The following is a 27,996-nucleotide window of genomic DNA, read 5'->3' as shown; positions in this document are numbered from 1 at the left end:
CACTGTCTATCTTCGGACTGTATTCACTCAGTCAGAATATGGATATATACGTCGTCATCGTCCTAGCCGCCTACGATTAAATCTAACAATTGATTGTTGTTATGGCGACGGTCGCATGTGAAATGTGACCAATAAACAAACCTCTGTTATATTTATTTGTGGCTTTTAATGATAAAACATTCGTTTGTTTTTTTTTTTAATTCCTTGTTATTGGGGGTGGATATGATTTTTGGGGGAGTTATTTATGCATTAGTTTGGTGAATTTGGTTGTAGTGAAGTTGGTTTGCCATTTTTTACAGTTTTCGGTAAGTTACTTTGTTATATTTTAAAAATAAATAAAAACTATAATGTTTTAGCTATGATTCTGGTTACTGTGATCGATAATAGGTAAATAAGTTGTTTGTAAAACCTTACGCAAATAGTTTATTTTGTAAATTATAGATTAAACTCTGCAGAAGTTGTCTTCACAAGTCAAATTGTACCAAAAGTACTCTAAATACATCAACAATCAAAATTCAGTTATTTTCTTCTCAGATTTGTACAAGAATTTATAATAATAATACATACATTTTAATAGACAAACTTTAAATACATTTTATATAAATGAGCAAATCTTAAGGATTTAAGATTTGCTCATGGATACTTGAAGTAGATCGACATATTACCTAGCATTAAATCCTTGCATCATTGATCATAGGCATAAAACCATGTTTGCCTGTCTATTTGGCAGTGAGAAAAAATAGTACCATCAATGTTGAATGGTATACTTTTTCCAATGTCAGTTTGCCAAGCGTCGGCTTTTGAGATTCTTTGATGCCAATGCCGACCATTGGCGTGGAAATTAAGAAAAGGGATCAGTTCATCAAACGCATATTTCAAGAAAAATCATATAGTTTTTATTAATTTTTACATAATTATATTCAGGAAAATTTCTCAATTTTTGGGCAGAAATTGTTTAAACAATTTTTTAAACAAATTCAAAATATCACCTTTTGTGCTCCAAAAAATATTTTTTAGGTTTTTGGGTGACTCTAAATAAGATCTATGTCATTTTTCTCAAAAGTTAATAGTTTTGGAGATATAGGCGATTTAAAATCCGAAAAATGCGATACCTAATATGCATTTTCGAGGCTTGAAAAATATGTAAATGAGTATTTTTGAGATTCAAGACTAAACTAAAGTCTCAACATTGATTTTGGTGAGAAATCGGGGCAATATTTTCCGTAGCAGAAAAAGGTGATCTTTTGAATTTGAATTGTTTCCGGCAAAAATGTCCGGCACCCTTCAACCTTCGATTTGTTTAAACGGGGCATTTTTGAATAGGACTCTTCAAAGGACAGAATCAGTTTTTTTTCAAATGGGAGCGGGCTCACAACATCGAATAAATAACAAATTAATTCTTTCAAATTAAAGCTTGTTAATTTTAGTGATTTATAAGAATATTGGACTTATTATTTAGTTTTTACATAAACCATAATATTTTTTTACAATTATCTGTAAATAATGGCTCATTCTGTCAGAAAATTTTAAAAGATTGTCTATCCAGCAATTAAGATAGTCAACTGAAATTTAATTTTTAAACACGGCCTACTGTTAATGCACAAACAGGGTGAATCTTCAATATTTTGCTTCGAGTTAGAGATATCGGAAAAAGGTATTTGGAAAAGATGTTACAAATATTATTATAACCCCACATAACAAAGTTTTATGTCAAAATTCGCACTTTTACTTTTTTCATTAATTGAAGAGCTTATTTCCAAAGTGTCCAACATGAGCTTCGCAATTTTTCCACACATCGCTATTAATGCCACTAATTATTTCTCGAATATTCTCAATGGCCACTGCGCTTAATGTTGGTGACTGATTATATTTTCGCAATCGTTTTTTTACGGTACCCCAAACCATTTCAATTGGATTAAAAATGCAATAGTATAGGGGTAATCGCAAAAGACTATGGCCGTGCCTGCTGCAAATGGTGTCAATAACGTATTCGTTTTTAAAATTCCGACTTTTGATCATTCTAATTAATTCTTTCTTTATTGGAATCTTTTTAAGAACAGTGATGTTTTTAAGTTGCATAAATTTTAAAATTTCGTCCTTTTTCGTGTTATTATTAGGTATTTTATTTAATATGCGGGAAAGATACGACGCATTATCCATAACAATCACTGAATTCGGCGGAATATTGGGCAAGAGTTGTTCAACAAACCACTTTTCAAATAAATCGGCTGTAATATCTTCGTGATAATTGGCAGAAGACTTTGTTATATTTTTGGCCGACAATAGCAATGCATTAGATACAAAACCATCTTTGCTTCCGGCATGAAGAATAATAACACGTTTTTCTCGTGAACACGGTGTATTTAACGCACACTTGTTTGTGTTGTCAACCCAGCCGTACTTGACAACATCATGCGTATCGAACCAGGTTTCATCTAAATAGATTATGTTTCTGTTTGAATTACGATACTGTTTTATTTTACTCAAATACTCTCGTCGAAGTTCAACAATACGCCGAGATTCCATTATTACCATTCGATTATCTAATTTCTTATATTTAAATCCACAACTTATCAAAATCTCGCGCAGTGTTTCCAAAGATGTATAATTATATTCAGGGAAATCTCTCAATTTTTCACGAATCAGTTCTAAAGTAGGCACTCTATTCTCTTTGTAAAAATTGTAAACTGTTCGCTGAATAACGTCTTTTGCAGCATTGTCGATCCTACCCAATTTTTTATTTGGTCGCTTTCGTTTTAAGGAATGATCTGTAACAGTGCCTAATTTAATAATTGTATATATCGTCTTATACCCGATTTTTGTTAATACATGAATTCTCGAAACAATTGCATTATCAGCCATCCCAATATTTTCTTTTTTCAAACACTCATACATATTTAAAACTATTCTTTGGGATTGTACGTGCAAATCTTTATTTTTTAATTCGGGGCTGTCATTAACATAATTGTCATTATTTATTGATAACACAGAAGTTGATGCATCTTGATCATTCGTATCAAATGGTCTCCAAAATACCATCCTAGAAAAATATAATATTACTTACCTTATAATAAGCCTCCGCCTCTGATAGCTGGTTGCAAAATAAAATATTTTAGGGTGTCACATAGCCAGACAAACAGGTGTTTATTACGATTTATGGCTTTGCGCTTCGCTGTTGCCATAATGCATGAGTTTAAAATTAGTGAATATAACTTTAATATTATCTTATATTAATATTATGTGTATGAATGTATGAATATTAATATATCTACAATTTTTCATGTTTCCAGGTAAGGTATAAAATCAATGAAATTTGAAAAAAAATAATACAATTCTTGAAACCGTTTTTGAGAACTTGGATTCTTAAGAGTTGTCTGATTTCTTAAAAGTCTATCATTATATCTATAAAAGTATTACCGCTAAATTCACCAACATGGCAACGTCGATATAGATGGAACGTTCAAATTCTCTCCAGACTACAATGTTGCCGATATTCGAAAATTACTTAGAGTATAAGTAATATATACAAAGTTGACGGTTGCTTTAATTCATTAGTGAAGAGTCCATGGAAATATTAGTACCTAGTTAATTAATTTATAGATATATTTTTTGAGAATATGTTCATATTATTTTTTAAGAGTGTCGTTCGTTGACTAGCAATTGAATAATAACGAATAGAGAATAGAGAATATTTTTTAAATACAACCTTAGGAATTTTAGGAAATATGTCTGACAACCTTGATTTGAAAGGCGGTCTCTTTGATACCAGAATGAGGCATGTTTATGTTGGAAAATTATTAGTGGATGTACTATATACAACCATTTGTTTGCCAGAAGTGAGTGATAAAGAGCCAAAATCCGTACCATCAATAAATAACTTCTATCTATATAAAAGGCTACGACGACAAGTCACACTGTTTCTCCGGTGGGGTAACTACACCATCTAGGAAAGAAATCTGAACAACTAATATCTGACATTTCAATTATATTGTGTTCTTGAAACAGATTGTTGTCCTATTGTATTTAATTGGGAGGTAAAAAGACTGGCCCTTTCATGAAAGTAAGGTTATTATTTTAAAAATTAAATTTCTAATCCTTTTGAATGTTTGTTGATCTTAAAATATTAGCTGAGAATTCGCTAATCGATAAAAAGTGTAATACAAAACTCTAGCACTATTATGAATTATTATGAAATAAATGAACCAACAAAAAGAATAATTGAAGAAAAAAAGCAACTATACAGAAAATAGCTGACTACAAACAACGATAGTTTGGCCAAGGAGGCAGTACAAAACGGAGTTCATTGTAATATTTGTACAATACGTGACATCTCTAATTTGATTAAAAATAAAATAATGTTAAAATGGGAACGACAGTGGGAAAACGTTGTAGAGAACTCACAAAATACGTATTTTAAAATACATCTAACCCTACCATCTCCACCCCAATATATTTTCAACTATTCCACGTCAAAATTCTTTTCGGCAAGTGTTTTTCGACTTAAAACAAATCATGGGCGATTTCCATCGCACCTTGCTAAGCTGGGCATTATACAGTCATCGGCCTGTAGTTGTGATCAGAACTCTTACGGAGATCTCAACCATATATTCTTCGGTTGCAAAAAACATGTAAAAAAATCAGATGATTTAATTCGTAAACTAATTAAAATGAAATATTTTCTTCCATTAAATCTATCACACATTTTATTAACTGCCAATAGAAACACTTTAGAACTTCTAGTAAATTTTATTAAAGAAGTAAAAATAGAAATTTAAAGCAGCATAACCCTCAACTTTGTATTCATATTATAAGAAAAGTTCTGTATACAACTTTCTGTGGCAAATGGACTTGATTCCGTGCCATTATCCTTCCACACACACACACACAAACAACGATGAAGTTTATAAAAAGTATAGAGAAAAAGATAGAGATGTGAAAAAACAAATAACACCAAAAGAATAAAGAATGGGAAAGAACCTGCGTAAATATTGAAACATACATAGGAGGTACAAGAGCTTCGGACTCATTGAAAGTACTAAGAGGATTGAAAAAAAAAATCAAAAGAAAAAATTTAGTTGGGAAATATACATTACAAAGAATGGAAGCACTATTACAAGGAACTGTTAACAGAATAAAGACCACAATTCATTGGAAAAGAAAACAGGCAAAGACGAAGCAGATCCCCACAACAAGAAATAAAAATAACAGATAGGGAAATGAGAACGGCCATAAAAGCAATCAAAAATAAGAAAGCACCGTGATCTGGAAGCATCTCACCTGAGCTCATAAAGTATGGCTCAAAAAATTACACCGGATGATAAAATGGATACTTCAGAAAGCCATAAATGGCGAACAGCTCCCAAAGGAATGGACGGAGGCATATATGACATCTACATTTAAGAAAGGAGATAGAAAACGATGCGAAAACTACAGAGGAATAAGCGTAATATCATCAATAGGAAGACTATATGGAAAGATACTGCGAGAAAAGATAGACTGTTCTTGTCACTTGTTGTTCACAGTCTTGCTCATTATTTACGTATCTATCTGTGTCTTTGCTGCTTTTCTATAATTGCTAATGTCTATTGGTATTGCCAGGTTCGTCATAATATTTTTGGAGCAAGGGTTTACTAGTTTTTTGTCTTTATTTTGACTATATTTTTATTATTTATATTATTATATATATTTACACCAATTCTTACATCAGTCCCTTTCACTTTTTCTTCTCATACAAGTTTTCTAATTGTTTTCTGAATTTCTCTCTCTTTATTCGTAGTATTGTCATTGATGTTGATGATGTTAACATTTCTTAGTTTGGATTTTTTTTTATAACCTTTACCTGCAGCAAGAGCAAAAATTGGCAACGAACTCACTGAAAGTGTGCAGATCAAAAGAGGTGTCCGTCAGGGGTGTATATTATCCCCACTCCTATTCAATATTTATTCCGAAGAAATATTTAACAAATGTATGGAAAATGCAAATGAGGGCATAAAAATAAACGGCGAGTTAACGAACAATATAAGATATGCCGACGACACGGTGATCCTTGCCAGTACCATAGACGAATTACAGCAGGTAATGGAAAGAGTTTATTCAGTTAGTGAGGAATACGGCCTGAGCCTCAACTTCAAGAAGACAAAGTGGATGCTGATAAGCAGGAAGCAACAGCCTGCTCGACAGTTACGGATAAGTAACATACTAATTGACCATGTAGAATCTTATGTGTACCTTGGCACCAACGTAAATGCAAAGTGGGAACAGGCCACAGAAATTAAGGCGAGAATAGAACGAGCTAGAGCAGCATTTAGCAATATGAAAAAGCTCCTCATGAGCAGGGATTTGTCTCTTCCCCTAAAACTACGTCTAGTTAAATGCTACATTTTTCCGATCTTACTGTATGGTGTGGAGGCCTGGACGCTAACGGAGACGCTCACGAGAAAACTAGAAGCATTCGAAATGTGGGTGTACCGACGCATTCTTCGTATATCCTGGACCGAACATGTCACCAACATAGAGGTAATCCAAAGAATCGGAAAGGAGAAAGAAATCGTGAATACAATTAAACAAAGAAAGCTTGAATATCTAGGCCACATATTGAGACACGATAAGTACCGTCTACTGCAATTGATTGTCCAGAGAAAAATAGACAGTAAGCGAGGGCCAGGCAGGAGAAGACACTCGTGGCTCCAAAATCTGAGTAAGTGGTTCGGGCTCACATCGGTCAAACTATTCAGAAGCGCCGCAAACAAGATCAGAATTGCCATGTTAATAGCCAACGTTCGCAACGGACAGGGCACTTGAAGAAGAAGAAGAACCTTTAACTTCTCTTCATGTTCTACTAAATCCATCAGGAAGATTTTCTCTCCCAGTTTGTATGCGTTTTTAGTTTCAACATCTATTTTCAAATTATGTTTAACGAAGTTTCTCATTTCCTATTTTAAAAGGCTTTGATCGTATGTATCAATTGCTAGTCCAGTCATGACCACATTGTTCTTTCTTCTTTGTTTTTCCATGAATTCAATAGGTTCCTGTATTTCATTTAACTCCATTTTAATTTCCATGTTTTCTTTCTTTGGGTCTTTATTTTTATCTCTTAAAGCCTTTTATGGACAAAATACAAAACAAAATCTGAGACACGCACACACATATATACACACTTAAAAAAAATTATTTCCACAGAATATTATTTCATCAGCGTTTATGATAATTAGACTTAGGCAAATATGCAAATTGCATATTTTGCATATAATGCATAAAAAATGTCCAATTTTGCATATTTTTATAAAAGTGAGCATAAAGTGCATATAATTTGAGAATTTGGTGTTAACTATATATTTTTATATTCAAACTTACAGATAGTATGAAAATGCAAATATTTAATTTTGTTTTATAATCACTTGGTATTCAAATTCTTGATATAGTAACTAATAAAAGACAGCGGCTTATAGTTTTGTCACGTTTTGTCCTGGAATTAAGGGTTTGTGTTTGCCAGTTTATGTCTCTAGGTAAAAATTTTTATTTTGACGGTCAGTTTCACTTGGTTTCACTTTTGTTGTAAAATTGGAGGCGTAAACAATGTGTATTTTTAATTGTGAATAATTATTGAGCTTTGAAAATGCCGAAAATAAGCAATGTTTCAACTTGGATAAAACCTTACAAAGAGCTATCTATGGATATGGATAAAGTTTATTGCTCATGTTGTGGCAAAACTGTAAGTACATACGTATTATTTTTTATTTTATTTTAAAAATTTACACGGTGGTACAAACAAAGATTTTAAAATTGGAGATTATGTTTAAGAAAAGTACCGACACAACGCTAGTTCGCAATAAATCGATGTATTTTTTCTTTTTTCAAGCATTTTTTAAACTCCTTGCGATAAAAAATAGGATACATATTTAAAATTCAAATCATTCAATAGTCTACTGAAAGGTCGCTAACATTTTTTTTTTTTCTAACAATAGCATAGTTTGCTTTAATTTTTCTAAAAAAAAAACATATTGTACCGTTTTTAAATAAAACGAGCGGTTCGAATTTATATAAATATATTTATTAATAAGTTTACAGTTCGGTAATATCTTGACAACTAAAACTAACTCATAACATCGTTACATATATATACCAAAAGTATTATTCTAGAATAATCCAAAGTAGTCCCACCTCTAATTCGCCTACGTGACCGGTTGTTCTCTCTCTCTCACTCGAAACATCGCGAAAGTTCTCGAAGCGTTTTCGAGATGCAACCGAAAGCATGTTCGTAACAATATATATTGGACTTAATTAGGTGCTTTTAATTTATGCTCACAGTATTTTTTCTTTAAATGTAAACAGAAAAGACCAAGAGCCTCTTGTAAATATTTGGGGGTTCTTCTTTCTTGTACATACATTTCTTGACATTTTCCAGATTACTACACCGATTTTTATTTGATTTCATTTAAATATTTTAATTGTTATGCAAAAACGGTTCATTTTTAGTTTATTTCTACAATCTTAGATTTTAAAATTGGGTACAACTATAGAATATTTATATTCTTTTTTAGATTTTATCTGAAAAAAAATTTCAAATAGATCAGCATGTCAGAACCGCGAAACATTTAACTAAAAAAGTAAAAACCACATCCGGTGAAAAATATCAACCTTCAGTGTCCAAGTGCTTTCAGTCAAGTTCCAAAAAACAAACCAAACAAGAAATTTTTAACAAAGACTTGTGTCGTGTATTAGTATCTTCTAATATACCGCTTTCAAAATTATCTAATGAAAACTTTAGTTCTTTTTTAAAAAATTATTGCAAACAAAACATTCCCAGTGAACGAACTCTAAAGAGAAATAATGTCAAGTTGTTATACTCCTCAGTTATCCACAACATAAAAGCCGAAATAGGTAATAATTACTTTTACATATGTGTGGACGAGACCACTGACTCGTCAGGAAGATACATTGTGCACTTTTTGATTAGTGTACTTAGCGATGAAACCTTTCCAAAATCGTATTTAATTTCCTGTAAGCAAGTGGAAAAAACCAACGATTTAACAATATCACGGTTTCTACAAAAAGCATTAGCAAACTTTTTTCTTCCTGCTGCTGGGCCTAATGATAAATTATTCCTTATTTTATCTGATGCCGCACCATATGTGGTGAAAGCAGGACAAAATTTAAAAATATTTTATCCAAACTTAATACATGTCACTTGTTTAGCGCATGGAATAAACAGAGTTGCGGAGGAAGTAAGAAAATAATTTCCACTAGTTAACAGTTTAATAGTGAGCGTCAAAAAGGTATTCCTGAAATCACCTGTAAGAATACAATGTTACAGAGATATGCTTCCTGCTGTTCCACTGCCACCGCAACCCATTTTAACACGTTGGGGAATATGGTTGGAAGCAAGCTTATTTCTATGCTGATCATTTTGTAGATTAAAAAAAATAATTAACCATTTTACGGATGATAGTTGCCAATCTTTATTGGAAGCTAAGCAAGCCTTTCAAAATAACATCCTCTAACAGCAACTGTCATTCATAAAATCAAATTATAGTTTTGTCCAGAAAACTATAACTCAATTAGAATCCTCAAAATTATCATTGTTAGAGAGTAGTTTTAATAAAAGAATTTGAGTCTTTGTGTCAAAACGTTAAAGGTACTATAGGAAAGGAAATTTTTCAAAAATTTAAAGTAACCATGGAAAAACATAGTGGTTACCAGGTTCTTTCTGAAGTAGTTCAAGTACTAGCTGGGACATTTTCCGAACCACTTAATTTAGAACCATCTATTAGAGTAAATTTGAAAAATGCCCCAGTTACATCAGTTGATGTCGAAAGAAGTTTTTCTATTTACAAATATATGTATTCAGATAGAAGCTATAAGTTTTTATTAGAAAATTTTGAACATCATTTAATAATCTATTGTTACCACAATTCAAAATAATATTTATATGTTAAAATAATTGTATATGTTATGTATTTATAATATTTAAGTATTTTGTAAATAAAAAAATATTGTAAATATTTTTTATTACATGCATATTTTCTAGATAAATATGCATATTTTGCATAAAACACTGCATATTTTTGCATAAAATACTGCATATTTATGCGCATATTTCATACTTTTTTATTTGCATATTTGCCTAAGTCTAATGATATAATTATATTTTTTAATTGCTTTACACAATTGTAGGGACCTACAGTCTAAAATTTAAAAAATTTTCGGTCTAGTGCAATAGTTTTGCACTTTTTAGATAGTTTTTCAGAAGAACAAAATACACGTCTTGCTGCCGAACGCAACCATAATTATAGTAATGTGTTGGTTGTAAAGGCATGATACTCAACGTAAATCATCACTATGAATAATCAACTGACATTTATTATTAATTATAATACATTGAAATATAAAGTTAGATTAAAACACTTGATGTTTTATGTCAGTTTGACAAGTATCTTTTACAGTACAATGTTATACACAAGAGATTTTTCGTTTTGTATATTGTAAAACAAGCCTATATAAACCTTTTAGTTTATCTGATGGCTCAATCCAAAGACAAAATGAGTGAAATCGACGAGCACATCATGAAGCGGTTCGACATCCAGAAAAGACTAGGCAAGGGGGCCTACGGCATCGTCTGGAAGGCTATCGATCGAAAGACCAAAGAAGTAGTGGCTGTGAAGAAGATTTTCGATGCATTTAGAAATCAAACTGATGCTCAAAGGACCTACAGGGAGATTATGTTCCTACAGTCGTTTAAGAGCCATCCTAATATTGTTAAACTGCACAGTGTTCACAGGTAAGATTGTTTTTTTAAAAGCATAGATTCATCATTAGCATCAGCTTTTTTAAGTCTGTTTGTATCGAAAGCCTTTGGTATCCATTATTGTATCTCTTCACAGTGGTTCTATTCCCTATTTATCTTCGTACTGAGCTATGTATAGCTGAGTCTTTTATAGACTTTTTATATTCAGATCTTATCTGTATAGTTTATTTACTTCTCTTATGTGATTTATTGATGTTTGTATCGTTTTTAACATCTGTGGCATGTTTAAAAGTTTCTTCGAAGTATATATTAAAGAGAAGAGGGTACACTATACGTCCCTGTGGTACTCTGGATATCTCTTTTTATATTCGCAGTTTGATTGTAGTATGTTTTTAATAATTCTAAAGTATTCATCACCTTTACCAGCTGCTTTCCTTACAACATGAGTTTGTCGTTTTTTTTAGAATTTAATTATAATTAATGTTGTTATTTTTAGAGCTGCCAATAACAGAGACATTTATTTAGGTTTTGAGTACATGGAAACTGATCTACACAACGTTATTAAAAGAAAAACGATCCTGAAAGACGTTCACAAGAGATATATCATATACCAATTACTAAAAGCTATCAAATACATACATTCTGGTAATGTCATACACAGGGATATGAAGCCAAGTAACGTTCTTTTGGATAGTCTATGTAGGTAAGGAGAAAAATGGATAAACTAAAACCTAAACAGTTAATTTTGTCTTTTAAGAACGATTTTCGAAGTAGATATCGAAACGTTAAATAAAAACTATTTGTAAGTCCTCTTACACTCATTTTAATTTATTTACTTTATATATATATATATATATATATATATATATATATATATATATATATATATATATATATATAATTCTACAGTATTTACTGCCTTCCCTCGTTCAACCGTTTCCATCTCTCTCGGTTGTCACATTCTCCATCGTTTAGGCCTCTCTTACTCATGGCGTCGTCTACTTCGTTCCTCCAGGATTTTCGGGGTCGTCCTCTTTTCCTCCTTCCTATGGGGCTCCATTCGGTTATTCTCTTTATCCATCTGCTGTCACTAGTTCTTACATGTCCATACCACTTTAGTCTTTTTTGTCCTATGTATGTTAGTATGTCTGTTTCTATTGATGTTCTTTGCTTTATTTCGTCATTACTTCTCCTATCCATTCTTGTTACTCTGCAGCATCTTCGCAGACATTCCATCTCTGTTGCTATTATCTTACTGTTGTTTTTCTTGTTTATGATCCAATTTTCAGCCCTATACGTCATAATACTTCGCACTAATGTTTTATAAATCTGTGTTTTTGTCTTCATATTTAGGTGTCCATCCCACCATACTGAGTTAAGTTGTTGGATTGCTGTTCTTGTTTGTCCTAATCGTTGTGTAATTTCTTCCTCTGTTGTTGCCTTTTTCGTGATTATAAACCCCAAGTATTTGAATTTATCCTTTCCTTTGATTGTTACGTTGTCATCAATCTGTAGATCTTCTATGTCTTCTTCACTTGTAGATAGGTACTCTGTATCGCGAGGTTAATATCTAGGCCAGCCTTGGTATATTCTTCTTGTAGTTTCTTCATCATGTAGCTGAGGTCGTCTTGGTCTTGTGCAATCACTACTTGATCGTCTGCAAAGCTTACCGTATATAGGTATTCGTTCCGTACCGGTACTCCCATGCCTTCGCATTTTCTTTTCCATGTAGTCAAGGCTTTTTCTAAGTATATTTTAAATAGGGTTGGAGATGTGGAACAACCCTGCAGGAGCCCTTTTGTTGTGGTGAAATCTCCTATGATTATTGTTCCCATTTTAATGGACACTTTATTTTCTTTATACAGAGCTTTTGTAGCTTCTATGAGTTCCGTCTGTATTTCTAATTTGTACTTAAGTAAAATATTAATTGTAATAAATTAATTTATTACACGTATTTACTATAAGTACAAATTTATTGTATCGACTGCCCCTAAAATCTAAATTGTTCCTTATATATAGTGCGCCTATGCTTCCAGAAATCTCTAGACCAGTGGTTCCCAAACGGTGGGCACTCCTCCCCTGAGGGGCGTGAGAAAATGTCAGGGGGGCGCGAGACAAATCGAAAAGTAAATTCAATTTAGGTAGTCTTTCTAAAATTCTAAATAAATCATGATGTTTAAAAAATTAAAACAAACCACTGTAACATCTGACTTTACACATAAATTTGAAATCGAATGCTTGAAAGAATGGAATGTGAGCCGTTCAATGTGGCAATAGCGCGCATTTGACAACTGAGCTCTACCAAGCACTGCCTCCCTCATTCCCTCCCACCATCAGACGCAGGCCAGCTAACCGCAGCTAATCAATTGTAACTAAGTGTTTGAGATACCTCGGCCTAGATTGCACGTATTTTTGCATTATAAAAGCGTACGTGTTGTGAAATTTTAATTGTCGTAGTTGACTTTGATACAAATATGGGTTTATTTGTATGCGTCAAGATAATGTCGAACATCCTCAGTGTATAATTTGCTATGAAGTATTAAACAATGATGCAATTAGACCTAATCGTCTTGAAAGACATTTATCATCCAAACATAACTCTTTTAAGGACAAACCAAAGGAATTTTTTGCCACAAAATCTGAAAATTTAAAACGCATGAAGTTGGATAGTACTGGTTCTACGGCTCAGTTATCTGAAAAAGTACTTCATACAAGCTATCACTTCTGATTTCTAAAGAAAAGAAGAGCCATATTATTGGAGAGACGCTTGTTAAACCGTGTTTGTTAAAGACAGCTGATATTATTCTTGGAACGCATAGTAAGCAAAAGTTATTTCAAATACCTCTCTCTCTGATAATACTGTGATACGTCGCATTGATGATATGGCCGAACACATACAAAATCAAGTAGTTGATGCATTAAAACAATCGCCATTTTTTGCTATTCAGCTAGACGAGAGTACAGACATAGCACAATGTTCTTAGTTAATTGTTTATGTTCTGTATATTGAAAACGAAAGAATGAAATACGAGCTAGTCTTTTCTACTGAGTTGGAGACCACGACAAAACCTATTTATGTTATGAAAGCAGTGTCACACTTTTTTGACAAACAGGAATTCTCTTGGCAAAAACTGATGGGTGTATGTACGGATGGCGCGCCTTCAATGCTTGTTTCTCGCTCAGGATTTGTACAATTAGTAAGAGAGAAAAATGCTGATGTGACTAGGATACATTGTGTTATATATCGATAAGCCTTGGCAGCAAAAACTCTTTTAAATGAACTGAATGCTGTCTTAAAGTAGTGAATTACATAAAAAACAGTGCGTTGAATACTCGACGGTTTAAAACTCTTTGTGAAGATTAAGGGAGTGATCACAAAACACTGCTATTTCATACAGAAGTATGATGGCTCTCAAAAGGAAACATGTTGGTAAGATTATTTGACCTTCGAGATGAAGTAGCCACCTTTTTGGAACAGCAAAAGCAAAGTGAACTAAGCGTGACCTTCAAAAAACATTGTACCCAAGTAATATTGGCTTATTTGTCAGACATCTTTGACTCGTTAAACAGCCTCAACCTAAAAGTGCAGGGTGGAGACACAAATATAGCTACTCATCGTGATGCGATCAAGATTTATATTGAGAAATTGTAACTTTGGATGTATAAAATATTAGCAAACCCCTGTAATTATTCGAGTTTCCCTAAAGTAGAGTCAATTTCAGAAGAAACACGCTTCAAGGACATTTATGAAGGATCAAGTTTGAAAATCCAAATATCGTACCATTTGAACCGATATTATTGTATCTTATGGCAGTATAAATACATGTTTTGTTTTCTATGTAATACTTATTTGTTTTTGTTTTGTTCCTAGGCCCATAAAAGTTATTGTTAAGGCGTGGGGGCGCGAGAAACTTTCATTTCAACAAAAGGGGGCGTGTTACAAAAAAGTTTGGGAACCCCTGCTCTAGACGCTGTTAAGTTTTGCTTCGAATCATTCGACCAGTTTCTAGAATTCTAGTTACGTCCGAACATCGTAGAATTCCGTTGGAATCGGTATCAATGGCGTAGCAAATGCTTCAGCGTAACAATATTAAAACAACTTTTACGTACTTCAGTTATTTGATTCTACAACTTAAAATATTCACCCTAATATAGAGGAGATAAAATATTAAGGGTTAAGTAAAGAGGTGAAAGAAAAACTATTGACAACAGCTGGATGAAGAAAATAATAGGGTGAGGCTCTTTATGATGAAGGAAGGAGATTACTCTAGAAGATATGTAGAAATAAGATCGAAGAAGCCATGTAAAAGGAAAAAATATACTGTAATATAGAATAATATAAACTACTCTATTGTTTAAATTGCGCAAAACTTGCGAATGTTTGTTGTTTTACGTGTCGCTACATTGTGTCTAACGTACATAATTTCTTTATTGATTCTAATATGTTTGCAATATCATTGAACTGTAGACATTTACATTATATAAAAAAATTTTAATGGACTATTTTTAGGTTAGCGGTAAGTGTCAATTTTTTGGCATGTCATCAATTACATACAATCATATAATAATTGATAGTTTTTTATCTAGTTTAATACATTTTATGTAAGAGTTTCATTCTGTGTTTTATAGATGTAAGATAGCAGATTTTGGATTAGCCAGATCTCTTTCGCAAGGATCGGAAGGATCCGTCAACGGATCAGATGGTGATCCTACATTGACTGACTATGTGGCAACTAGGTGGTATAGAGCACCCGAAATTCTAATAGCTAATAGGAGGTATACAAAAGGCATAGATCTATGGAGCATAGGATGCATTCTTGCAGAAATGGTTTTAGGAAAACCTATCTTTCCAGGAACGTCTACGGTGAACCAAGTAGAGAAGATAATGGCGACCATTCCTACGCCAAGTCAAGAAGGTAAAAGTAGTTTTAGCAATTGTAAAAAGCGTGTAAATACGTTTAAAAAAACATTTGAATTCCTCAAAGTTGTGAAGATCTGTGTATCACCTATTTTCTTGTCACTTTTTATATAATTTACTCTTCTCATTTATTTCTTCTTGAATTTCGATTGTCACCAGCAGGTCTCTTTATTATCAACCATATTTCTTGAAGTGTTTATAAGTATTTCAACAGCAGTATATCTAATAATACTGGCAATATTCCTCCAAATTGTAGCAGTACCAATTTTTACCCTGAAGAGACCTTTTTCCCATTTTTTAACATACATCACTCGATTTTTTGTGTTACTGTCCAATATTTTGATTTAGTTTCGCTGTTTACTTCGATGTCCAGTACAAAAAACTTATGTTTCTGGCTCACAGTTTCACTAACTACTACCTTACAGTTCTTGCATTTACGTATCTTCTTTTCTTTTCATAAAATAATGTATTTGGGAGTAATTTTGTCTATTTTTTCCTCTAATTTAAAAAAATGTGTTAACAATCGCCATAATATCTAGTGCTGTCATTTTTGTCTTTGTATAATATTTTATGAATTCAGCTCCTAAAATGGAATTTAAAATAGAAAGCTTACCTTAGAATTTACAATAGACATTGTAATCGAATTTATCAATATTTTTCACATAAAAATAATAATACAATTATTTTGTAGATATAAGTATGGTGTGTATTTCCGGCATTGGATCTTCAATGATCAAAAATGCGTCTGCAGTTCAAAAAATCCCCCTTGTTTCGATCCTAGGCAACAATGTACCTTCAGATGCAATCGATCTTATAAATAGATTGTTGGTGTTTAACCCACACGACAGACTTACAGCAGAAGAAGCTTTGGAACATTCCTATATTGCGAGATTCCACAATCCTGATCAGGAGATATCTCTTGAAATGTCAGTCACGGTAAGTACTAAGAAGAAAAATTATTTCATTTAACATGAAAACCATTAAATGGTTTATTACTGTTTAAATGGGAATAAGCCACAAGTAAAGGTTAAAGTACGTTTATTGACGTTTCAATATCCACTTCGGAAATCGTTCTCAAAAGACAAACATTAGTAAATTTACTAATACAAAATACTTATCTGGTCAGAATAGTCTACGCCTTCTTTGCAGAGTTGTAATTAATTATACATTTCGTTTCACAATATCCTCTTTTTGCCTATTCTGCTTTCCTGTTGGAATCAACTGTTTAGTATGGGCTGAGACACTTGAAATCATTAACACAGGTTTCTTATCCATCCACTTAATAATTATTAGTACATCTTTCTTTTTTCCAATGACCTCTGTTCGCTTCATATTCTTGGACTGGTTAAAAATAGGTGGTTTTTCTTTTCTGTTTCCTCTAAGAGTCCCACAGTACACCATATTTTCTGCTAAAAATCTTTTAACGAGAGGTATTTCTGAATAAAAGTTATCAACAAATAATATTTTGCCAGTTTTGTCTGTGATACACTGAAGTAATTTTAGAACAACTGCTTCAGAGTATGCTACATTAACTGGTTATTGTTCATTTTTCCTGTGTAAATACTTACGTTAAAAGTATAGCCTTCAGAAGAACAGAGTTTGTATAATTTCACTCCATATTTATGAGTCTTGTTGGGGATGTACTGACGAAAATGGAGTCTCTCTCTGAAAGGTACTATATATTCTCTCTAGTAAGAACTCTCTCCAAAGTTTTTATGATCACTGATTGTTTGCTCATTTGCAACTTCTATCACCTTTTGTTTCACTATATCAACCATATAACTTACCCTTTTCGACATTTTAACAAGTACTACTCACACTTCAATGAACTACAATAAACAAACTGAATATACACAGCGACAAGCACCAACAAGTTGAAACGAATGGCAATGACACATGCCTCCCGGGGTCTGTGAGGCATACTAACAATACATTTTTGTTTATGTACGGCACGTGTCTCCGGGTCATGTCTTATATTACCGACATCAGTAGCGAGAATTAAAAATTTGCTATCGATAGCTATTTGTTACACTTATAAAGAGGTACAAATACCATTCTTATTGCTACCGCAAGATGCGACGATTTCAATAATTTTACTACAGCACAGTTGAAAAATTACGCACATGTCCCCGGGGATACGTAAAGCAATCAAGGTGTTAAAAACACAAATCAATCTCAATTGCAATTATAAACCTCTTGTTAAATTATTGTGGGAGATTTTAAAGGAAGTAGAGTGACCTCTTGCAACCTTAAATAAAATTTATTCTACATTACCACTTTATTCTTTAATTTGATTTCAGGTGCCGTTAAACGATGACGTCAGGCTATCTGTAGACGATTATCGAAATAAGTTATACGAACTGATGGCGTCGCACAATCAAAGACAATCTAAACCATCTCATTTCGTAAAGCCAAAAAGTTTTGTACCTCAAGTTTACTCCAAGGTAATTCTTTAACGTTTAATATCTCTAGCGTCCATAAACTTATCTCTCTCTTTAATCTTCGTATATAAAATATGCTTCCACAAATGCGATGGTCAGATGACTTGAAGAAACACGCATGCCCTAAGTGGATACAAACTGCCTACAATAGAGAGACGTGGAAGAAGCACACATGGAAGTCGCCTTTAGACGGACATCAGGGCATTATAAGGAACCAAATAGATTATGTGACAATTAATAGAAGGTACAGGAATGCTATTACTAAGGTATCTGCATTACCTGGACATAGGATCCGACCACAATCCCTTAGTAGCAAATATCAAACTGAGGCTCGCTACAGCTAAAAGAAAACACCAGAAGGCATCAGTAAACATTAGAAAACTCAAAAACAATGAAACAAATGAAGCGTACACAGAGGAAATAAACAATAGGTTCTCTAATATGGCAACTGAGAATGATGTTGAAAAGTCATGGACCACCATAAAAGAATCATTTGATGAGTTGAACAACACTTTTCTACTCGAGAGTAAAACAACTACCAAGAATGAGTTGATGACAGAAGAAATATTAGAGATGATGGAACAACGCAGGCAGTGTAAGATCAGGCAGGACGAAGTAGGGTACCGAAATATACACAGTCAAATTCGTAAAGAAATTATAGCGGCGAAGGAGATCTGGATGACTACACTTTGCGCCGAGGCTGAAAGCCTATATAAACTCGGCGACAGCTTCAATCTTCACAAAAAAATTAAGGAAATTGCTGGTGTCTTCAAGAAAAAACAAGTCACTGGTATACATAATGACCAAAATGAATTAATAACGGACCCTAGCGATATACTTAATACTTGGAAAATGTACACAGCCAATTTGTTCAATGATGACAGAACACAAAAACCACCACAACTGGGAGACCATTTGTAGGGCCCAAGTATTTTGAAAGCTGAAATTGTACAAGCTATCAAACTATTAAAAAGTAACAAAACCCCAGGACCAGATGATATGTACGCAGAAACAATCAAGTTACTTAATGAAGAAAACCTAGACATTATTGTCAAGCTCTTTAACGACATCTACGATACGGGCCAGATTCCAAAAGATTGGCTTCGATCTACATTTATCGCCCTATCAAAAACACCACGTGCGAACTTCTGCAAGGACCACCGACTAATAAGCCTAATGAGTCACTTTTTGAAACTTTTCCTGAGAATACTTCACACTAGATTGTTTAAGAAATGTGAAGAGGTCAGTGGATGGAGTCAGTTTGGTTTCAAAAATGGACTTGGCACGAGAGAAGCGATCTTTAGTATGCAAACATTGATACAGAATTGTTTAGATCAAAGAAAGGATGTTTTTATCTGTTTCATCGATTACGAGAAAGCATTCGATAATGTAAAACATGAATTGATGATAAAATACCTACAAGAGTTGGGATTGGATGCAAAGGATATAAGAATCATTGCCAATCTGTATTGGAATCAGACAGCAACAGTACGTCTTCAAAATTCCAACGAAACAGAAGATTTCTCCATTAAAAAAGGAGTAAGGCAAGGTTGTATACTGTCTCCAATGCTGTTCAATTTATACGTAGAAAAAGCCTTCGCAGAAGCAGTGGAAGACTCTAATAAGGGTATTAAAGTTAACGGCATATTTATTAATAACATCAGGTATGCCGATGATACAGCCATAGTGGCAGATAACATCGAAGATCTTCAGTGCCTTTTGAATGATCTAACTCTTGCAAGTGAAGCTCGGGGTTTGAAAATAAATATCAAGAAGACAAAATCAATGATTATAAGTAGAAATGATTACCCCAACGCAAAGATATATGTCTCTGGAGAAGAAATCGAACAAGTCAGGCAATTCAAATACTTGGGATGTTTGCTGAATGAGGGTTGGGACCCCGAGAATGAAATAAAGAGCAGAGTTGAACAAGCCAGAAATGCTTTTTTGAGGCTTCGTAAGTTTCTGACTGATCGCAAATTGGACTTCAACCTCCGATACAAGATGCTTAAGTGTTACGTGTGGCCTGTTCTCCTGTACGGAATGGAAGCATGGACGTTAAAGGCCAGTTCCATTAACAAACTTGAAGTGTTCGAAATGTGGTGCCTGCGTCGAATGCTCAGAATATCATGGACGGACAGGGTCAGAAATGAGGAAGTACTCAGAAGAGCGGGCTTACAGGATAGGGAACTTTTTAATTATGTAAAAAGTAAGAAGACTGCATACTTGGGGCACATCATACGAGGAGAACGATACACTTTTCAGCAACTGATACTCGAAGGGAAAATAGAGGGTAGGAGAGGTCTCGGACGTAAAAAAATGTCATGGCTGCGCAATATTCGACAATGGACAGGAATCCACAGCTATGAAATGCTTCGCAATGCTGCTAAAAACAGAATTATTTAATCCAGAATATTTAACATCTCACCTGACAAGACGATGTACGGTGGACGCCTACGCAGAAATGCATGGCACCTTAAGAAGAAGAAGGAAGAAGGAAGAGGAGGCCTATGTCCAAAATTGGACAGCAAGGGCTGTATAGATAGATAGATAGATATAAATTATGGATGTTAGGAGAGTATGTAATTATTTTGGGAAGGTGAAGATAAAAGTCTCTTCATTTAAAGCCTCTGCTTTAATATTATTGAGAATATTTTTGAAAATTTCTTCACAATTTAATCTAAACAAAAGTGGCCGTGAAACTCTTCCCTGTCTCACTTATTCAGATAATGTTTACTCGTTTATATTTCAATACAACTAAGTTACCTGGTTTTTCGCTTTTTATAAATATACTATACTAAGACGTTACTTGAAATATGCTGTAGCTGACTTATATTTTTGTTTGTAGGTACACACTTTATAATCTTCAAATTCACCATAAAAAATAAAGAAAATACACTTATATTTGCATGTTTTGAGTAGTTTTTGTGATATAACGCGCCTTATTTGGTATGGTTCGTTTTCCATCTGTAGATGTAGTACCTAGTAGAGATGACGTGCCTCTTTATACACAATAAAAATAACTGTTCTTCTTTTGTAAGGTTTCTAAAAACACTGAAAACTATTTTAAGCATCATGTGACAGTACAAGACAAATCATATATTTCACATTCAGAGCCTAAGATAGAGAGCAAAAAGAACCATTGGATCCATGCTACGACGATGAAATCGGATTCGAAAGTTGTATCAAGACCAACAATTCCTGTTACTTTACACAGAGGTGAGTATGCCACAGTCGGCTCGCGTTAATTCAAACCTACAGTTCTGATTTTAAGTTCCCTACAAAATCTCTTTATATTTCAAAATAAATCAATATATTTTTATGCACTTGGTAATTCGAACGAAAAAAATTATTGTTATATAACAAAACGATGCGTTAATTCCAACTCGACTGCTTCCAACACTCGACAATTCGAAGTAGCAGAGACAAAGAGTCGGAAAGATTGTATGTATCAACGCGCCTTTGTTTTTTTATGATTAATTTGACTATATATTTGACACACACTTCTCACGAATTGGTTTGTTTAGTTATTAGTTACTGTTGCTCTTTTGTTGGTATACAGATTAAAATTTTGTTAGTCATGAGCTCTAGAAAGTATAAATGTTTGACGATTGCTAAAAGGAAGAAGTTAATCCAAAAAGTTGAGGAAGGTGAGAAGAAAAGTGATGTTGCAAAAGAATTTAAAATTCCTCTGAGTACTCTCTCAATCATAATAAAGCACAAGGAGAAACTAATGCTGCTCAAACTGCTGGGGTACGGAAAAGATCTCTTCTTCTTCTTTCAGTGCCTATTCGTTCCGAATATTGGCAATCATTCTGGCTATAATTATTTTATTGACTGATGCTTTAAATAGATTCGTTGTTGTTGTGGAGTTTCTCACAGGTTCTTCAACCATGATATTCTCCTTCTCCCAATTCCTCGCTTTCCGAATACTTTACCCTGTAGGATTACCTTCTTCTTCATGTGCCTTGTCCGTTCCGAACGTTGGCAATCAACATGGCTATTCTGACTTTGTTTACGGCAGATCTGAATAGTTCAGCAGATGACAATCCGAACCATTGCCGCAAGTTTTGGAGCCACGAGTGTCTTCTCCTCCCTGGACCCCTTCTGCTGTCTATTTTCCCTTGAATGATCAGTTGTAGTACTCTACTAGGATTACCTTCAGTAATCTGTATTTAGTGCTGTTTCTCATTATATATCCGAGATATTCCAACTTTCTCCTTTTAATGGTATACATCACCTCTCTTACTTTGCCCACTCTTCGTAATACGGTCTCGTTGGTTATCTTGTCTGTCCATGATATCCTTAGAATTCGCCTGTATAGCCACATCTCGAAGGCTTCAAGTTTTTTCTCCATTGCTTCAGTTAGTGTCCAGGATTCAACTCCGTAATACAATATTGAGAAGATATAACATCGTAGGAGCCTTACTTTTATCTCCAGATTAAGATTGTGGCTTTTAAAGAGTTTGGCCATGTTATTGAATGCACTCCTAGCCTTCTCTATTCTACATTTTATTTCCTGTGAGTGATCCCATTGTTCATTTACTGTTGTTCCAAGATAGTTATACTGTTTTACTCGGTCCACTGGTGTATTATTGATAAGTAGTTGAGCGTCTCTAACTTTATTTTTGCTGATGATCATAAATTTAGTTTTTGTTATATTTACTTTAAGTCCAAATCTTTCACTTACTTCATTTACTTTGTTTATCAGTTGCTGTAAACTGTTCAAACTGTCTGCAAAAATAACGGTGTCGTCTGCATAACGGATGTTGTTTAGGCGTTCTCCATTTAGAAGTATTCCATGTTCGCATTTTTCCAAGGCTTCACTAAATATTTCCTCTGAATATAGATTAAATAATATAGGTGAAAGTATACAACCTTGTCTAACGCCTCGTAGAATCTGGATCATTTCCGTTGGTTCACCTCCAAAATTCGTTCTTATTGTGGCTGATTGGTTCCATTATAAATTTTGTATTATATGCCGATCTTTATCATCCATTTGGGCTTTTGTTAGAATATCCATCATTTTTTGGTGTTGAACTGTATCAAATGCTTTTTGGTAGTCCACAAAGCAGGTGTAAATATCGCAAGTCATATCTCTGCATCTTTGAAATAATACTTGTAGACTAAACAGTGCATCTCTTGTACCTACGCCCTTCATGAATCCAAACTGTGTGTCTTGTATTCTCTCTTCGCATAGCTTGTATATTCTACGATGTATAATTTTAAGAAAAAGTTTTAATGTATGGCTCATTAGACTTATTAGCCTATATTCTCCGCACTTTTTTGCTCCCTGTTTCTTTGGTAAGGTAATAAATTCTGAAAGTAGCCAATCTTTTGGGATATTGCCTGTGTCATAGATATTATTGAAGATTTTACATAGATTTTACATTTTACATAGGAAAAGATCTACTAAAGATGAATTCCCTCATCTGGAAGAAAGTCTGGTCATTTGGCTAAAACAGTGTAGAGAACAAAAAGTGTCTATTAGCGGAAACTTGTTGAAAGAAAAAGCAAAAGAGTTCGCGTCTACCCTAAGCATCAAAAACTTGCGGCAAGTGAAGGGTGGCTTAAAAATTTCCAAAAGAGAAATGGAGTTGTGTTTAAAAAAGTTTGTGGGCAAAATGGAAGTGTTAATGATGCAGTTTGCTTAGGTTGGCACGGTAAATCGAAGACCTTGATTGAAACTATGATGGCCAAGCCATTTTAATACTGATGAAACTGGCCGATTTTTCAAATGTTTACCGGACAAGACGTTTACTTTTAAAGATGAAAAATGTCATGGGGGAAAACACAGTAAAAAGAGATTGATAGTTTTACTTGCAGTAAATATGGACGCATCGGAAAAACTTAAACCCTTAGTGATAGGAAAAGAAGTGAAACCGCGATGTTTCATAGGTGTAAAATCGTTTCCTACGGATTATCGTGCTAACAAAAAAGCTTGGATGACGACAGAACTTTTTAACAATTGGCTTTTAACAGTTAATGTGGACATAAAACGGGAAAAGCGGACAATTTTACTATTTTTAGACAATTGCATTATCCACAACAGTCCTCCTACATTGTCCAACGTGAAAATCTACTTCTTTCCGCCAAATACAACTTCCACTTGTAACAATTGGACCAAGGGATCATCCATAATTTTAAGACGTTCTATCGCAAAGAAATAGTTAAGCTCGTTTTAGAATCTCTCGACAAGCAGCTGACTGCAAATATCACGGTTCTGACAGCTATTTTACTAATTGAGAAGGCATGGAGAGGTATAACACCCCTAACAATTTTTAACTGCTTCAGAAAATCCGGTTTCTTAAAGGAAGATCAGGAAAATCTTTCAATACTTATGGATGATGAAGAACCAGCAATAGAACCATTAGTTGACATCAGCGGTGACAGTTTTTCTGACTTTGTTCAAGTGGATGAAGATGTTGCTGTCTCAGGTTCACTAACCAATGGCGAAATTTTATCTGCGACAGATACGAATGAAAAAAGTAACGATGAAGATGAGTACGATACATTAGAACCTTTGGCAGAGATGTCAGTTAACGAAGCAAGGTCCTCATTCGATACCTTACAAGCCTTCTGTCTACAAAACGAAAGTGATGAAAAAGCATTTCAGGCACTTTTACTTTAAAAAAAAATATTGAGCAGTCTGAGCAGTAGCAATGTGCTTTGAAGCAAACCAGTAACAGTTCTTTCAAAAGATTGATTAATTCACATTATGAATATACATACATGTATGTACACGAATGTACCTCTAAACTTTTGTCATCGTTGCAGAATAGCAGTTAATAAATAATAATTGATCAACATTTAATAATTCGAAGTTTTATTTATTTTTTCTTACAAATTTCGAACCATTTGATATTTCAAACACTTAATAATTCGTAATATTTTAAGAGCCCTTCGAGTTTCAAATTAACGAGAGTCAACTGTATAATTATACCAAAGTAGGGTAAATCGATCTTAATACAGTAAAAAAAAGATGAATTTTTTGTGTGAATTTTTTTTTTATTTAAACAAATATATCCACATCAACCACTAAGGGTTATTAGCGGGGGGACATACACAAACAGTAAGATACATATTGTTACATAAAAAAAATATTTTTTACAATCTGGTATAGGTATAGTTTAGTCATTTTAAGATAACTTAATAAAGACTGTAAATTTGACGTTAGTATACTTTTTAAATTATCACTAAGGGCACACGCGATTCTTTCGTTCTGGTACACTGGACACTCAACAATTATATGTTTCACTGACAACCGAGTGTTGCACTTGGTACACATTGGAGCAGCCTCCTGGTTGAAGATATGCTTGTGTGTAAGGAAAGTATGTCCTATTCGGAGTCGGTTGATGATGACTTGGTCTTTTCTATTATTTGATAAGATGAGTTTGGTTCCTACTTGACTTATACATTCTTTAAGTTTGTTAGCAGTGTGATCCCAAGTAGTTTGCTACGCTCTGTACACGTGGGCTTTGATATTTACTTTGTGATCAGTCCAAGGCATTTGATTTATGATAGCAATACTTTGGTCGGTGGTTGCAATTCTTGCCAGAGAGTCCACTTCCTCATTACCACTTATTCCCATATGGGAAGGTACCCAGATAAAGGATAACTATTTATTGTTGAGAACTTGATTCTTAGTCAGTTTCGTCAGTAGAAGAAGGACTGTTGAGAAGCAGTTTCTTCTTCAATCTGGTGATATTGTTTTTTAAAATTTTATTTTGTATTTGAGAATGTATAAAGTTTAAAATTTCTTTTATTTCTTGGCTTTTGTTTGAATAATTTTTAACAATGCGTTCAGGATGTTTTGAGTGAAGGGAATTTGCCAGAAAATCACATATTTCATGAAAAGTATATATAAAAATTTCATCTTCTTGGGTTTTAGGCTTTTTCTTAGGTTTTTGAGTATCGGGAGGAGGTAGGTCATTTTCAAGAATTTCAGGAGAGGATATTTGTCTTTTGGTGGCAGGAGTAATTTCTGTGGTTTTTCTATCGCTTTCAATTACTAAGGAATTATCTTGGAATATTTTTGGTTGATTCAAAATTTATAATTCATTGTTTGTTTGTGAGGAAGTGGTTTGGTCCTTTGTAGCTGATGCGTGATTTTGTATGGTATTGGGTTCTGGTTCCGTTAATGTTTCAGTATCTTCTTGGTATTGGTTTCGTGGTTGATCTTGTAGCTGATTATATTTTTCATTGTTAGAGTTATGTATATTCACGTGGTGGTCAGTTTCCATTTGATTAATTGAGTTGCTTGATGATGATAAAGAAGGACAGTCAGAATCGTGATGTCCGACAATCTTGCATCTGGAGCAGTTTAAACCATCTATGGAAATGTATAGTCGATATGATGTATTGTCGAATGAGATTAGAAATGAGTCAGGAATTGATGCATTTTCTAAAGGACTTATGAACATTTGCCTCCTAAAGCTGAGTACGTGGCTGTATTCTGAGTCTTGCATGCCTACTCGTAGAAACGTCATGTTGGAGGCGAATTTTATATAGTTTATAAGTGCTCTTCAATTATGCTATTAGGTATAGTAGGACATACATTAGATATGATGAGTCTCTGGGCAGGGGTTATAAGTCTTCTTACTTCAATCTGGTTACCATCAATATTTATATATTTGTGGGAGCTAAGAAATTGATTAACTACATATTTAGAGGAGAGGTAGATGCAGATGCGGTTGTTTGCTATTTTGGATACCCAAACAACATTTTTGGGCTGTACTATTGATCCAACAGCTTTTACATATTCGAAAACTTTTATTCCTTGTATGGTTGAAAGTATAATACCTTGGTCTTTTGAAGGATATTTGAAACCGTTTAATGCATTGGAGTAAGATATATGTGACGTAGTGGGAATATTTCGTGAGGTAGTAGCTGATTCCGGTTCATCCATCTTCCCGCTGAGAATTTACGTACATTGGCACAGAGGATCTGAAGCCGGACCTGGCCACTTAATAAAATTGAACAGCAGTCTAGCCTAATTACTTGTTAAAAGCAAGAACCAGCAAAAAGTTGTTGTTGATAATCGATAAGTTGAATTGAAATCGATAAAATATTTTGCCTTTTAAACTTCTGATTTTAAGGTTATTAATAATGCAGTTTTGTACTCACAGAAATCTACGATTTTCAGTACACTGTCACATTTAACTTTAAGTTGCAAACAGTATAAAAATTAAATGAAATTTTTAATTTTAACTACCAGTAATTAACAAATTTATCAGAACCGATATAAAGCTGTATGACCTGCTAGATATCGGGGCCGGACAAGTGTGAATTTTTATTTTTATAATAAATTCAATAAAAATGCCAATCAGGTAGAAAATATATAGTCTCAGATAGATTAAATTCTATCCTATAACCATCCTATAACAACCAAACATTCATTTACATAAATTAAAATATAAATATAAGAAAAATCCGAGGAATGGTTTTGGAAATTCCTAAACTGGTAAGCAGCGGAGAATGAAAAAGTAACAAAGCAAAAGCATTTTAGTATAACATCATACGTTCTAGAATCCCGATGTTTAGTGTAAATATTGTATAATTTAATGATCAATTTTAGGTGAAGTTATGAAAGCCGGCGGTGATTGTCGTTCGGCTGTGAAAAAGTCGTCAGCGGAAGCTGCGAAAAAGAAGATAATAACTAAAAACATTAGCTTCAACCATGTCGGCAAGACCCACGGGATTATCACTCAAAGCGCATTGATGGAGCTGAGAGCTGCTGGACTACGATGAAACTCTAGGTCCTGTCATTTGATACACAGTATTATATAACACTTTTACTATACATGCATTTTATACCCCTTTGCACGTTGTGTAATTTTTTTATATAAAATAAAAAAAGATCAATTTAATTTTGTATTGTTATTTATATTACT

The 27,996-nt window shown here is 33.7% G+C and overlaps 1 protein-coding gene across 1 annotated transcript; it reads left to right on the top strand.

Moving 5' to 3' along the window:
* Erk7 (Extracellularly regulated kinase 7) lies at window positions 1-27,966 on the top strand. The gene is made up of 8 exons (XM_072534055.1): window positions 1-305; window positions 10,510-10,777; window positions 11,241-11,447; window positions 15,374-15,660; window positions 16,354-16,598; window positions 17,963-18,106; window positions 21,145-21,322; window positions 27,681-27,966. Exons 2-8 carry the CDS (start codon window positions 10,518-10,520, stop codon window positions 27,851-27,853), a joined length of 1,494 nt encoding a protein of 497 aa, XP_072390156.1. The 5' UTR covers window positions 1-305; window positions 10,510-10,517; the 3' UTR covers window positions 27,854-27,966.
* The last annotated feature ends 30 nt before the right edge of the window (window positions 27,967-27,996 follow it).

This window comes from Diabrotica undecimpunctata, chromosome 6 (assembly GCF_040954645.1).
Source record: "Diabrotica undecimpunctata isolate CICGRU chromosome 6, icDiaUnde3, whole genome shotgun sequence".
Lineage (NCBI taxonomy): Eukaryota > Metazoa > Arthropoda > Insecta > Coleoptera > Chrysomelidae > Diabrotica > Diabrotica undecimpunctata.
This window is presented reverse-complemented; position numbering and strand designations above follow the sequence as displayed.